Source organism: Calliopsis andreniformis, chromosome 1 (assembly GCF_051401765.1).
Source record: "Calliopsis andreniformis isolate RMS-2024a chromosome 1, iyCalAndr_principal, whole genome shotgun sequence".
NCBI lineage: Eukaryota > Metazoa > Arthropoda > Insecta > Hymenoptera > Andrenidae > Calliopsis > Calliopsis andreniformis.
Genome location: NC_135062.1, coordinates 12,422,585 through 12,437,566, shown reverse-complemented (window position 1 = coordinate 12,437,566; position 14,982 = coordinate 12,422,585). Strand labels below are relative to the sequence as shown.

Genomic DNA, 14,982 nt, shown 5'->3' with positions numbered 1-14,982 from the left:
AAAAAGAAACAAATCCTCCTTTTTTCCCAATATTGCCTCCCGACTGAACTAAGTCCCCCTACCCAAGTTCCCAGTGAAAAGACCAGTTTCCTCAGCCCCCATAAAATCCACGTCTTCATATCGCCTTCTTCACGATCAACTCGTGAACCCCTGGACTGCTTGGACACAACGTTTCCCAGAAATCGCCCCGATTTCATCGATCAGGCACGATAGGGTCACGGTGGCTATTGGAAGCACGAGTCAGGCCACTTGCTCGCAGCCACGTTCCAGCGTCAGGAGGTGGCGGTCGTTGTCGCGCGGCCCGCCATTATTTTAATTGCTTCCATCAGGGCGAACGAGCCGCAGGACAACTCCGTGGAGACGTGGCAGGAGCTAAGGACACCAGTCTCGACGTGGTCGGGTGTCCTGCGGTTTTCCTAGACTTTCCCACGCTCCCCGACTCCCTCGAAAGGAAACTGGCTGAAGTATTATCTTAATTAGAATTGTAACCACCATTAAGCCCGAGTCCTCCTTCCTCGCTGCCTCTCCTGGCTTGCATAAAGTGCCCTTTCCGCGTCTAATCTTCTTGCTTTTTCCACGGTTGACCGGTCCCCCAGCTTAAATATTATCGCGACGAAGGAGGAATTCGCCTTGTCGCGACATGGTCTAACGAGGCGAAATTTCAACGCTCGACACGGTCGATTTGCATCGAATGTCGGAATTATTCAGCGGTCTTAATGCGCCTTTGGGGCGATTGAAAATTTCGCGGAGGAATTTTAATGGCCCGTGCTATTAGGTCGCCGTGCTTGGGGACTAAGACCAGCTAATGGCCAACTTTACGCGGCATCGATGAATAATTGGTTGTTGAATAATGAGCCTCGAATAATGAGTGGCCTGCCGCGAATCGTGAGTGCAGTTTTCGTTCCCGCGAGTTGTTGATTAATCATGCAGTTCGTGGGACAGGGGGAGGAGTTGTTAACGAGGGGATCGAAACTGAGAGGAGTCAATTGAATTGATTGTGGAATGAATGGCTGAATCCAGGTCTTAAATTAGTGTACAGTGTTTTGGGAGATTTCGTGAATGAGTGAATTAGGTGAGGGAAGTGTGAGATGCTGAAGGTTTCTAGAGTTCAGACACTTAATTCAAAGATACTCCGTACTTCATACCTAGCTAAATAGTATCTTCTATAAATAATTCCTCTTCCCTTAGCAAGGATACTCAATGATCATTTAACACAGGACTATACACTCATCCCCCTCCCTTTCCCAAAGCTCTCCCTACACAAATCCTCGAACGTCAGAACTCCCCCTAAAAGTCAATAAACATAGACAGGCAGTTTCAGTTTTTACAATCATAGGAAGCAGAGTTCCCTGACCCTAGCACGAAGGGGAGAGTTATCGCTTCTGGGATCCTCGAGCACAGAAGTCTTGGTCAAAGTTTGGAAGTTAAATTACTGGAAAAGCAAGGGGTCCATCTTCTTAACAATACCTCCTCGCTGCAGCGGAAGAGCTGGAGTACCGCTGTGCTCGCGCGATTCAACTTTCAACTTTCTGACCGCTACCGGAAGTTGGGGTGTTAGCCAAGGTTCCTGGAAGCAACAACTTCGTGGTCAGTCTTCTTCCTCGATCTTCCTCAGCAAAATCGAATCTACCTGGCGAATTCGAACTTTTGGAGGCTTGTGAAGCATTTGCCTTAATTAGCTACATGCCAAAATAAGAGATTGATTCTATCCTGAGAGTGCAACTAAGAATCTATAGAAAAGAAATTACAATTGATACACTGGAGTGGTGTAAAGAAAAAAAGAAACCTGAGAATACAAAACTAGAGAAGAAGTACAGGAGAAAAATTGAGGGTAGAAACAGTCCTCACCAAATTGTATTATTTCCTTATCAGGAACACATTCTAGTGATCAAAAACGAGATTAACAAAAGAGTAGACCTTACCAAAAATTAAATCAAGAATTAAAAACGCTGCAGTATGTTTTCACTCTCTTGGTGAAAAGATAAAAATCGACAGGGTCATCGTTTTCATAATATACGAGCCTCTGAATCCTCAGAAGCTAAAGGAATGGTTCTACACAAACGCAGCAGAAAAAGAACACACAGATACTCGCTGGCAGAAGACAGTTCCAATGCATGCAGATTAGTCCTACCCCCACAACGCGGTTTCCACGTGTTTCCTTTCTGTTCCCGTTTTATTTGGTCGTTCAACCCTATCCAGCAACATCGTGGACGCTGTAAGGGCGCAGAAGGGGGCCATTCGCGTGATCGGTTCGACCGAGATAGCGAGGGGTAACGCTCATGCAAATGCGATCGAAATGGAAACTCGGCCGAAACACCGTGCTTTATCGCGACTTTAATTCGACGTAATTCACCCGCGATACACAACCCTTCGACGGTTACTCGATTGATCGAATAGAACGCGATACCCTCCGCGAACTTCGTGCCTCGTTTGGCCCGCAGAAAGTTGGCTTATTATGCAGGAAATCCATCAAAGAGTTTGACAAGAAGAGGTACTTTAATGTGATACTTGGATATCGATGGGAATTTTCGGGGAAGGCAATTGATACCGCGTCGTTAGCTTATACAAGGTGTTGCAGAAAGTGTGGAACAGTTTCGGGAAATCCGTCATTCGATATTCTTAATTTCCATCGGCAAAATTAATGAACTTCTAAAAATGTACAGCCTTGAATATTTAAATTCTGGTAGAGTTGTTACGCCTACATTCGAGTGGAATTGCCAGGGACTATCTGTGTGTCCCTTCTTTGTTCGTGTCTGTAGTGGTCTACCCCTTTAGCTCCACACATCTCTGGAGTCAGTGTAACTCAAACCTGTTGGAACCAGGGTTACTGTATGAGTTCCCTCCTTGGTTATAGTAGGGAAAACTGAAATGTGAGGCAAGGAATAACGAGTGTCCTACTGTATTATATTGCTAAGGTCTCACCTGGGTCTATAGCCTAAGTCTGCACCAATAAGACACTCGTTATATCTTTCCCCATCTCTCAGTTTCCCCCACTATATACAAGAAGAAAATTCATACAGCAACCCTGATTGAACCTTCTTTAAACTTAATCTTTTTCCTCGAACTCCCTGAAAAATCCCCAGAATTTCCAAGCTGAAATATCTGAACCTTCCACTGTGCATCCTCGACTCTACTAGAATTTAAACACGCATTACTCTACTAGAATTTCACCCACACAGAACCCTCCCTAAAGAATAAAAAAGTTCCCTAATAATCGATGCAAGGGAGTCACGCAACTCGTCCAAGTGCTCCCATTATCATTAATCGACCTGAGCACCCAGTTCCTGCTCCTCAACAGTAGCCCAACGCTGATACATCGTCCAGAGCAGCGTTGCTCGTAGCTGGAACGCTAGAGCGATCCTGGGTCGCTTCCTGCTGTTACATTTTCATTCGAATCGCGTTTTCCAACAGAGACCGACGATCCTCGTGTATCCTCGCTGTCCCTCCTTCCTCGCCGCCCTTCGTTTCCGGGGTTTAAAGAGGAGCACAAAGGACACGGCAAGATGACGAGGGAATTATTCAGTCGTGTTCCCTATTTTGCCCCGCGCACATGGGGCGCAATAGGCAATAACTGCCTGCCGTAGATAACGACCAACCGGTGGGCCAGCAGAGCCCTGCCACCCCCGCGCGAGGGACAGAGATAATTCGCGAAGATCGTTCTGGCGCGTGGAGGAGCCAGCAGGGGATCCAGGGGCGTCCCTTCCACGGACGTAATAATACGTCGTTCGACCCTGGAGAGACGCGTGCGTGGCTCGCATGCAGATATTCAACAGGACTCGATTCAATTCCGCCACGGATATCCCTTTCGACCCTCTTTTTACCGAGCCAGGGTCGCGGACTGGCTTGAATCCGAACGCGTTCAGGCGTTTTTGCGTCTGAACAGTGTCTGGAAAATCTTCCTGCAGAATCGGCGCCGTTGATTGCGGAATTTTGTGCAGGGGACGTCTGCCAGCTTTGATACGAGACGGAGTTACTGGTTGCAGGAAGTTGAAATGCTGTTTTGTGATCATAGGGGGAGAGTTTGAGAAATGTAAACAAAATGAAATAAGTAGAAGTTTTAAATGGCTGAATTTCGGTATATCCAATTTCTCGAATATTGAAATCTTCAAATATTCGAATCACAATATTTAAAGTATCAAATATTCAAATACTGAAATATTGAAATTTTTAAATGTTTGAAATCCACAAATATTGAAATTTTCAAATATTCAAATCCTCAAATATTTGAAATCCCCAAATATTGAAATTTTCAAATATTTGAATCTCCATATATTGAAATTTAAAAATATTCAAATACACAAATACAGGAATTTTCGAACGTTCAAATCCCCAGATACTGAAGTTTTCAAATATTCGAATCTCCAAATATTGAAATTTCAAAATATTCAAATCCCCAAATATTTTAATTTTGAAATATTCAAATTTTCAAATATTTAAGACCCGAGGTATTCAAGTTTTCCAATCTTCGGTTTCTTCAAGAAAGTCTCTTTAAAATACTTTAAATAAATATTGAATAATCTTAAAATATCTATAACTTAACTAACAACGATATTCAAATATTTGAAAAGAAATAACGTGACTAGAAAAGAAAGTCGTTTCAAGCATCCGCAGAGAAACGATAGGGGAAAGGAACGCTCCTTGAATCACGAGGAACATCTGTTAGATTACACTAAGAAGGGGTGTTGCAGCCCTTACCGCGGAAGATTAAATTAAAAAGCATCCCCGACTTCTGGGGCTCCTTCCCCTAGGTCGTCTGGATTTCCTAAATTTATTAAAGAGTAATCAGTGTGGGCGAGTATAAATCAGTGGTTCCTCGCTTGCTGCGCCACTGGTCGCATTAATTAAGTATCGAGTCGATTCTCACAAAACCAAATTCCCTAAATCTCTACTATCGTCTCCCCATAAAATATCAGAACCAAAATTCACCTCTATAACATGTACACGTCATGGACAGGAACACAGAAACCCTATAAAACCAAAAAGAAACCCCATCCAAATGGAACCTAAATCCCAAAATAAACTTCAGTTTCTACAGAAACAGAAAAGGAAAGCTAAAGATGTTTCTCTGTTGCAGAAACGTGGAGGATTACGCGAGGGAGCACGAGGAGGCATCGAGGAACATTCAGCAGTATCTGTCGAATCCAATCAACGCCTATCTGCTGGTGAAAAGACTGACCACCGACTGGAAACGAGTCGAGGACCTGATAACCGAGGATGTGGGCAAGTCTTTCGTCGCAAATATCACCAGCTCGCGCAGCGACCTTAAATTCCCCACTGACGAGGACCTCAATGGTGCCGCTGTCGCGTTGATGAGGCTCCAGGACACTTACAAACTCGAAACCGCACAGGTCGCCAGGGGCGTGCTCAATGGAGTTCAATATAGCACTGGATTAAGTGGTTCGTGCATCCTTTTTTATTTATCTCACTTTATTCTTTATTCAGAGTGTCTTATGGCAAAATAGGGAAAAAGCATCTAGAGTGAATAGATAATCAATACTGAGAAAAAAGTAACTATTTTTATTGCCAAATCATAGCACTGAAGAATTCCTCAAAGTAATCAGCTGAGCAGCTCTAAGACCCTACCCTTTTCATCTTTCTTTCTATTCCTAAAAAAAGGTTGCTCAAAAGAATGAACTGTTTCAATCAGGTGAACACTCTAAAAAGAAAAAAATAATTAAAAAACTAATCAGCTGATTATCACAGTTAATTTTCCTCGGCAAAGATTGCTAAAAAAAAATTAGCTTCCGCAACATCGAAAAAGTTCTCTTTACATAGACATTACACCAACAAAATTAAGCTCTCTTTCCACCCCCGTCGCAATCGAGTCGCAAAAAACGAATCCCACAAACGCGGAGCGTCGAAAAAGAAGCGATTCATTACGGTCCATCTGCAGCCGTTATCGCGTTGGTCCAGCTCGCCGAACGGAACGCTGCGGGGGTGGGAAAAAAAGTGAAGCAGCTCGGGGATGGGGCGGATGGTAGTGGAAAGCTCTGCGTCGCTTTTTGTCCTGAATTATTTATTCGGGTGTAACGGAAGGGGCAAAACGTTGCGAATCGACAGGAATATTGGCTCCGCGATGTTACCTGTGCTTAAAGACTCCAGCTATGAATAATTTACGCGGTCTCCTTTATCAGCATCCTATCCTCGTTTCCGGTGGGTGGCTCGCCCCCTTGATTTTCCTCCGCGATGCTGCCGCAGCAATTCGCGACTTCTGATGCCGCAACCATCTCCCCCATCCTGTCCCCTCTTCTTCTTGCATTACCAAGGGAGACCTCCCTTTCAGCCAGGGATAGGAAACTGATTTTTTTCGTCAATAAGATCCTTCCAGCCACTCGCGTGCATTATTTAAGGGTGGCGAAAAGGAGGTCGATGGAATATTGAACGATCTCTGCAGATTTAATTTCCTTTTGATCGATCGTACTACTTGGAAAGTATTTTTACTGGGCACCGAAAATGCTTGTTTTTTTTGGGGTAGATTTGTGTAGCCTTTTGATCGATCGATTTTTTGAGAGAGTTGTAACTGAAGGACTCTTTTGATGAATAATTTTGGATGTCTAGTATATCTAAAATGTATAGAACTACATCATGGAGTTGAATGACCTACTAATTATTATTTTCTGAAAGTGGTCTAAGTCAAAATTTAAGAAAATTGAATTTATCGCTCATGTGGTATTGCTTTAATTTACATTACACAGTAAGCAAGCAGAGAAATTCAATTTTGTTTAGATTTTTCACTTAGATTGTCTTCACAAAATAATAATTAGGAACACATTCAATCTCAACATATGATTCTATGCATTTTACATATCTCTAGTTCCAAAATTACTTGAAAATAAAACCAGCTAATTTTTGACTCATACTGTTCCTCAACTGACCGATTCAAATATCTTTAATCCCCAAATTTTCAAAATTTTTTTCTTCTCATCTACTCATTTCAATTTTCCAAACCTCCACGCAGAATCGATTTCCTTCAATAACGCCATAATTTAATAAAGAAGAATACAGGCAACCGTTTCAGGAGAAATAAATATCAGCATGACTAGAAAGTCGCGAGGCCAGAGCGGCGTTTTCGACGATTCAATTTCAAGCTTCATTGCAATCACGTAAAGCTCGTATCTCTCCCCAGCCCCGTCCGTTTCTTCGCGGGCGCTTTTTCAACGGAATAAACGTTTTCATCTCGTGTCAAGGAGACCCCCGTAACTGCGCGAAACGCGGGGGCGGAACCGAGGGCGACTCGCGGGTCGAAAAAGTTTCTCGTTAGATAAACGCCCGGCTTCGGGGCGGAAAGCTCGTCTTTGTGGCTCCCGAAAAACGCCAGGAAATTAATTAACGAACCGAGCTTTCTCGTTGAAACGGCGCTGACGGCGGGAAGAAACGAAAAAGGGGGGGAGGACCGAGGAAGTTCCACGGTTTGAGGCCAATTAGAATACATAATAAGACGCGGAGAACTTCGAAATTTCCTCGTGGAAGTTCTCGAGCCCCTCGAGATCGTTCGATTTTCTTGGGGATATCGCGAAAACGAAGATCGAAAGTTCGAAAAAGGGCGGGCTATCTGTTTTTCAATTTTAACTTTCAAATTTTTCGACGCCTATAGCTTTTCTCGCGCGACAGTTATTACGAATGTAATTATGATAATGAAATCATGAATTATACAGGGTGTGGGCTTGGAGTTTCGGGACAATCAGGAACAGGGTGATTCCGCGAGGAAAAACAAGCTCGGATCGTGGAATAAATTTTCTTGCGGAAGTTCGTCCTCCTGGAAAGCAAGTTTGGAATTCGGTCGCTGGATTTTCATTTTGACGAAGTTGAATGCAGATTTTTTTTCTTTACTTGCTACTACAGATTTATGAATCAATTTATATTGGAAACACTTTTCTGTACTTTCTCCCCTTGCAAGTTTTTCCTGAATTAATTTTCTTTCTTTTTTTTCCCCAAAGCAAATGCGTTTCCCTTCTGTTCACACTGATAAGAAGAATTATTGCCTTTGCTATCACATTTTTTATCTCACCCCATAGATCGCGTGGAATTGCTAGAACCGAAAAAATGTTGTCGCCCAAACAATGCTAGGCGAGAAGAGGCGGAATAACTTTTTGATTGCGAAATTCTCGATCCAGATCGTGACTCGTTCCGTTTTACTTTATAGCCAGCGATTGTTTCGAGCTGGGACGACAGTCTTATCACAATCGTGACTACTATCACACGGTTCTGTGGATGCAAGAAGCCATGGACCGTCTTCAAGAAGAACAGAACGCCACCACGTCGAAACAGGACATACTGGAATACTTGGCGTTCTCGACGTACATGCAAGGTAGCCATTTAAATTATTTGCAAAATTATTTATACAATATATACGTCTCTAAATTTTGGAAGTCCTTTAAGACGTACACTGTTGAATATTTTTAACACATCCAAATTATGTCATAAGACATTCAGGCATAAAACAGACATAAAATGGACGTGTTCAAGGCATCTTCTAGGCAAACGATTTACACCTGCAGTCACGATGGTTTAAGTGAACTCGGTTAGAAAATTAAAATAACAATTGCTCACGGTTTTCGATTGTCAAGAATGATTTACAAGCTAGGAAACCAGGGAAGAATATTCCTCGAGCTGGTAGAAGTCGCGTGTTATAAATTAGAAACTAAATTACTCGCGTATCCTTTGCTCGCCCTGCGGTTGCGAAGTTCACAGACGACCTACAGCTATTTCTCTCTTTCTTTACGGCCTATCTTTCTTGCTTTTTACGCGGAGAGCCGGAAAGCGCGAGTAAAACAACAGGGAAGAAATTCTGGCGATAAACTTCCCCGATTTATAACGCGAAAAAAAAAAAGAGATGGAGATTCTGCTATCACGAAATTTCCTATAGCAATTGTCGAGTTAATTCGACCAGAAAGTTCGCTGAAATGTTCGCCAAGGTACAGCCCCTCCGATCGACCGAGAAATCTAGGGAATTCGAATGGCGGCCGCGACCCTCCTGTATTAAATCAGAGTTGCAGAAGTAGTCGTTTGTTAATAATACCGTTCGCCCGACGGAGGAAATTTAATATCGGGTCGTGTAAATACTACGTTTTCGTGCCTCGAGAAGCGGCACGGGATAACTCGATTTGCTAATGAAATTTATTCTATTGTACAGGGAACGTAGCTCGGGCTTTAAGCATGACGAACGAGCTGCTCGAGCTGGTGCCGACCCACGAGCGGGCACTGGGCAACCGGGCTTATTACCAGAAGGAAATACAGAGCAAGGCGAGCCAGTCGAAGAAGAAGCGCGGGGAGGACGGGCAGGACGACACAGCGCTCCCCGAGCAGGTGAGACGATTTATGGTGGGGAATTGTTGGTAGATTTTTCGATCTTTCGATTGCTCTTCGGTGGTTCGACTGACGAGGTATTTTCTTTTTTTCTTTTGTATTTCCAGCGGTTCACCGTGACCGAGGAAAAAGTGAAGTCGTGGGACGAGATGTCGGAGAGGGAGCGGTACGAGATGCTGTGCCGAGGGGAGGTTTCGATTACGCCGCAGATTCAGAAGAATCTCAAGTGTCGATATGTCGATCGAGGGATACCGTTTTTGAAGATCGCGCCGTTTAAGGAAGAGGAGGCTTATTTGGATCCTAGGATAGTTGTTTATCATGATGTGATATATGATGAGGAGATTGAGACGATCAAGAAAATGGCGCAGCCCAGGGTATGAACTTAAAATGACACTGAAAAACCCTAGAATAATTTTGAAATGACCTTGAGGAATGGAAGAGTAGCCATGAGGCTACCCTGAACGACTCAAAAATAATCTTGAAATAATTCTATAAGAGCCTCAAGAACAACCCCAAAAAACAGCCCTAGAAGTAACCTTGAACTGTCCCCGATTAACCCCAAAATGTAATAACAATTCTATTTTTTTGTTACAGTTCAAACGCGCAACGGTGCAGAACTATAAAACTGGTGCCTTAGAGATAGCGAATTATAGAATTAGCAAGAGCGCCTGGCTTCAGGAACATGAGCACAAACACGTTGCAGCGGTGAGCAGACGCGTTGAGGACATGACCAGCCTGTCCCTCGATACGGCGGAGGAATTGCAAGTAGTTAATTACGGTATCGGTGGCCACTACGAACCGCACTTTGATTTCGCGAGGGTAAGTCAAGGGTTTGCGTTGATCCGCTATTGTAAACTACAAGTGCCATTGGGAGCGATTAATGGAAGGCATTGTTTGTGTTCAGAAAGAGGAAACGAACGCGTTCAAAAGCCTGGGGACTGGCAATCGTATTGCTACTGTTTTATACTATGCAAGTATTCCATTTCGTTTAACAACAAACACTATTATTCAGTCTTAATAACAGCTCCCCTTTTCCGAAGGGGAAGGATTTGAATTATATTTTAGTTGCTCTCTAATACAGAGTCGAGAAGAGTTTACGTTCGAATTGTTTCAGATGAGCGACGTAGAACAAGGCGGCGGTACCGTTTTCACAGCCATCAACATCTCCCTGTGGCCGAGAAAAGGCAGCGCTGCTTTTTGGTACAATCTGAAGCCTAATGGTGAAGGAGACTTCAAGACCAGACACGCGGCTTGTCCAGTGCTCACTGGATCCAAATGGGGTATGCAAATTCTCCAGACTATTTCAAGAACCCTAACCACTTCTACTAATCTATATTCTATTCCAGTGGCGAACAAATGGCTCCACGAAAGGGGCCAAGAATTCCGCAGGCCCTGCACGCTGGAGAACCAAGCGACAGACGAGGCTGACGTTAGGCACTGAATTTCCTTCTGGACTCTGGATCAACAACGCTAGTGAACTGAACAAAAGAGAGATGTGTCTGTAAGCCGTGGTTCAAATCTGAGGGGATAATGAACGAAACAGCATCTGCACGCCATTATAGAACATTCGGATAGGCAAATCAGGATATTGATCTACTGCAGAAGCGACTCAAATGGCCGTGATGTACTTTTATATATCAATCGCGTGATCCTCTGGCTACAAACTTTGATAACTACAAATTCAATGATTGTCATTTATTACTTGTTTCATGCGAATAATGAAGATCCTCGTTTGTTATTTAGCAGAGACACGTGAAACGACGAAATTTTTCTAAATAATTCCACAGTCAGTGATTGAACAAATGAAGTAGGAAATTTCTCATAAAAAAAGGTCCCTCGAATTTTGCATCTCGCATGATAAATTATCTTTAACCCTAGGATTTCTACAGAAGCACAGCATTTAGGTGTAGCATACAGTAGAGACTAACTAAAGCAATAACAAATTGCACGTTTTGGGCCAGTCGGTTTATCCTAAAAGGAACTAGAATCTCGCGTTAGCGTATCAAAGAGGGTACTCAACGTGAGATCTTTTGCATTTAAATTGTAATTTAACCCTTTAGGTGCTGAGAAACGCATACATGCATTTAATTGATGCAGTCCCTTACTGGATCCGCCTATGGGCGTTCAGAGAGTATGCTTAATAAATACGATCTCGAGATAACCGCACACGACTTACTCGAGCCACTTTAAGAAGCGATTTGGTAGATAGAGATGCTTTCATCTATGACTGCCCACACTCTCTGTCTTTACGATACCGTTCCTGACCATCGAGTGAGGTACTTAGAATATTTTTTAAATTGAGTGCAAAATATATGAACACGATATTATTATTATTCTTATCATAATTCACAGCTATATTTAAAGAACGTATTTTTTGTCATTATTGTAATTCTGATTATTTGAAATCCTATGGTCAGGAAGACTTCCTCTCTTCAACACTATGAAGGTCCCCTTCCTTTTATACAGAGGTCATCCAAGTCGCTTCTTAAATTGGCCAGATCTTAACCAATCGTATCTCAACATCGAAAGGGTTGCTGTAATTATGTTCTTTCGAAGGAAGAGAGAAGACGGAGAGAAGAGAAATATGGAATGAAGCATTCCTGTGTTCATCGAAGAGTATTCTAATTGCATCTTGAACAGCATCGTTCCTTCTTCTACGACACGTTTTTCACTCCCATTCGATCGGGTCATCTTGTAAATAGTAGCGATATATATATATATAATTGTGAGAAGCGTCGACGATTCTTTGAAAGATCATAGCGTCTTGTATACGAATCGCTTGTAAACAGAAATAAAAAGAAGAGGAATGACGAAGGAAAGATACTAGAGTTTATCCAAGAGCAAACACGTCTCTTTCAGTCGGTGATATTTGATCTTAGATGTAAGCCGTTATTCGTGAGCTTCGATATTCGTCGTCGTTTCAAAATTAAAAGCAGAATCATATTCGATCGATGAAATTTATACAAGTAACTGAGTAGCACTTACCTTGGACGTTGCCGCCAATTTTCAAATCTCCCGCCGCCATTTTGTGACCCTCCATGCGCGCCAGATCCGACGTCTCTCCCATTTTTTGTCGAAGAAAAATTTGCACTTATCACACGCGAAAGCAGGGTAATTTATCAAAAAATACTATTTGAAATAATTATTTCGAATTTAAAAAATTATTTACATTCTACGAATCAAAAGGAAAAAAACTAAGATGGCGGTTTCTGATAAATTACCCTCTATAAAAACTTCGAGTAATAAAGTTATATGACCGCGACCTCAGTTTTTGTGTAAAATCTAATTCGACCTTTACTCCAGTTACCTGAATTGTGGAAAACAAACTCGCGATATATTTACAGCTTCAAATGCTGAACGTTTAGTTTTATCCCGAACATCGAATGAAAAGGACGCGGGATGAGACTGAGTAACTTTCACTTATTATAAACGTTACCGTTGTTTACGCGCTTTGAATTTTCGCTATTTTTATCGCGGAGCAACTACTGTTAAAAATTATAACAAACACGCGCTCTAAAACACAATATTTTATCAAATTTTCGCGATTTTTTGTTCCCTAAAACGTCTCGCGTTTCACTTTGTAAGAAGCAAGCGACTGCTGTCATGCGCATCCGCCTGCGCAGCTTCATAACTGTAACGCGTACACTGATTGGTCGCCTTGTGACGACTATATACACGGACCAATCAGATCGCTGCGTTCAGCACTTGGCGCCTTGGTCCGCTATTCGACTGTTTGAACGCAATCGTGCAGTTCGAGGCGAGTGTAACTCTCGGTTTCGTCGCACATTTTTCAGTAATATTTGAGAGTGTAAATGTAGAAATAGAGTCAGTGATACCGTGACAGTAGCTGCTTGTCGTGGGTGATTGAATTTCGAAGAAAATTGTGGTGACTCTTGTATTTCTTTACTTTAAAACAACGTTTCGACGAGGAGAGATGACTGATGGGGATTCATCATGGCGCGACGTACTGCCAAGCGCGCGAAATTCGAATTTGGTAAGCAGTTTTCATTCGTTACGATTCTTGACTGATGAACGAATTTCGACGCGAATCACGATCGTAGTACGATGTAAATAATTATCGTGAAAGTCTGAACAATCATATCGTTCGTTTCAATGTCGGTTTATTCATTGAGAACACCATTGAATTGCGTTCTTAGGAATTTCTGAACGCGTGTTGTTACGATTCGTTGTTATATCGCACGTAATGATGATGATTGTTAGGCCAGGGTGGCTAGAATAGCTTACTCTGTGGCGATTACTCCTAATAGATTAATCGCGAGACTGTGGTCTCACTGTATTTCCTATGTAACATGTAGATTGTAAGCTCGTTCATAAAACAATCGTTACTTCATCTTATTGATAAGCTATAAGATAATGTCATGCAATAAACTTTTAAAGAAATTATGAGCCTTAGCAGATACTTAATGCCTGGAGTAGTGTAGCTTTCTTTTATTTGCTTTTAAAATAAGTATTTTATGTGTGAGACTTCTATCGTAGCAGTATTTTATTTACCAAAGCGAATGATTATTCAGAAATTGTTCAAAGCGACACACTGAGAATAGTATTTTATTGAGTGCGTAACTGTTCAGAAACTTCCTAAGTATATTTTATTTTGATTTGAGTTTCTATCACAATGTACTGCTTTCATGAACACTATTTCCTTTGTTTTTTTCTTTTTCCTGTAAATACATAGCACATACTAGTTTCTAGTATCACAAAGGTATCACAAAGTAGTAGCTGCATTTTAAAAACATGTTTCCTTTTTTTGTACTTCTTTATGATTGAAAATTCAAGATAGTGAATTATTTTTACTTACAAATTGTGAATATTATTTATTATCTAATAAGAGGTTTCCAGTCCTAAGTTTCAAATTTCATAATTTACAAAATGTGTGTACCAAAATAATATATAATAGCTATGCAATGCAAAGTAAGTAAAGACATTTACAAAACAGTTGTTCGAAGAGATTTAATCTCAATTGTGCTTTATTAAATGAATGCATTATTGAAAAGAAATCAAGAGAAACATGATACAGCCCAAGTTTCACGTTATCTCCACTGCTTATCCTCTGGGTTTTAAAAACTTGTTCTCACTTCCAACGCAAGAGAGCTCTTTCACGCGTTTCAGTATATTTAGTCTGAAATTTTCCCCAGGATTACCTATCTCACCTCTGACATTTACCAACCGAACCATCACACGTGATTTTCCGTCAAATTGTCAGCTCCTTCCACAGGAAATAGCAAGATAAATGGCGTTTCTAATAGTCAGACGTCGTCTGTCGATAAACTTTCGAAAATCTCGTCTCGCAGAAGGATTCAAAGAGCGTTCCGATGTATGCATAGATCGCAATTTCCCATCCAAACTGAATTACGCAGGCAGTGAGGCTGTCTTCCTCTTCCCTTCTCGATCCATCGGTCAGAAGGAGAGGAAGCTTACACGCCCACGAAATAGTCCTCCAAATCGATCCATATCTATTCGTCTTCTTCCCTTCTATGATGGTGTCGCTCTACCCCGGTCAATCTACAGGGTGTCAGCGAACTGATAACGTGACCTACGTGGGGGTGGTACTGCTCACAAAAAAATAAGTTTCAAATATAGCTACACCTTTAACAGATATTCAGACTAAACCATGTTTCTGCATAAATAGATATCTCAGTTATAAGGTACTATTTCATA

General features: G+C 41.9%; 1 protein-coding gene across 9 annotated transcripts in view; it reads left to right on the top strand.

Annotated features, from left to right (window-relative positions):
• Ph4alphaefb (prolyl 4-hydroxylase subunit alpha-1) overlaps window positions 1–11,055 on the top strand; it is a 260,485-nt gene extending 249,430 nt beyond the window's left edge. For 8 of the 9 annotated variants that reach the window (XM_076379861.1, XM_076379853.1, XM_076379845.1 and 5 more), the window contains 7 exons: window positions 5,075–5,397; window positions 8,144–8,308; window positions 9,134–9,321; window positions 9,414–9,680; window positions 9,901–10,125; window positions 10,421–10,586; window positions 10,653–11,055. In XM_076379861.1, coding sequence (XP_076235976.1) covers window positions 5,075–5,397; window positions 8,144–8,308; window positions 9,134–9,321; window positions 9,414–9,680; window positions 9,901–10,125; window positions 10,421–10,586; window positions 10,653–10,747 — 1,429 coding nt within the window. In that variant the 3' untranslated portion in view covers window positions 10,748–11,055. The remainder of the gene's footprint in view (window positions 1–5,074; window positions 5,398–8,143; window positions 8,309–9,133; window positions 9,322–9,413; window positions 9,681–9,900; window positions 10,126–10,420; window positions 10,587–10,652) is intronic. The other variant, XM_076379870.1, reaches the window with a different exon arrangement.
• The last annotated feature ends 3,927 nt before the right edge of the window (window positions 11,056–14,982 follow it).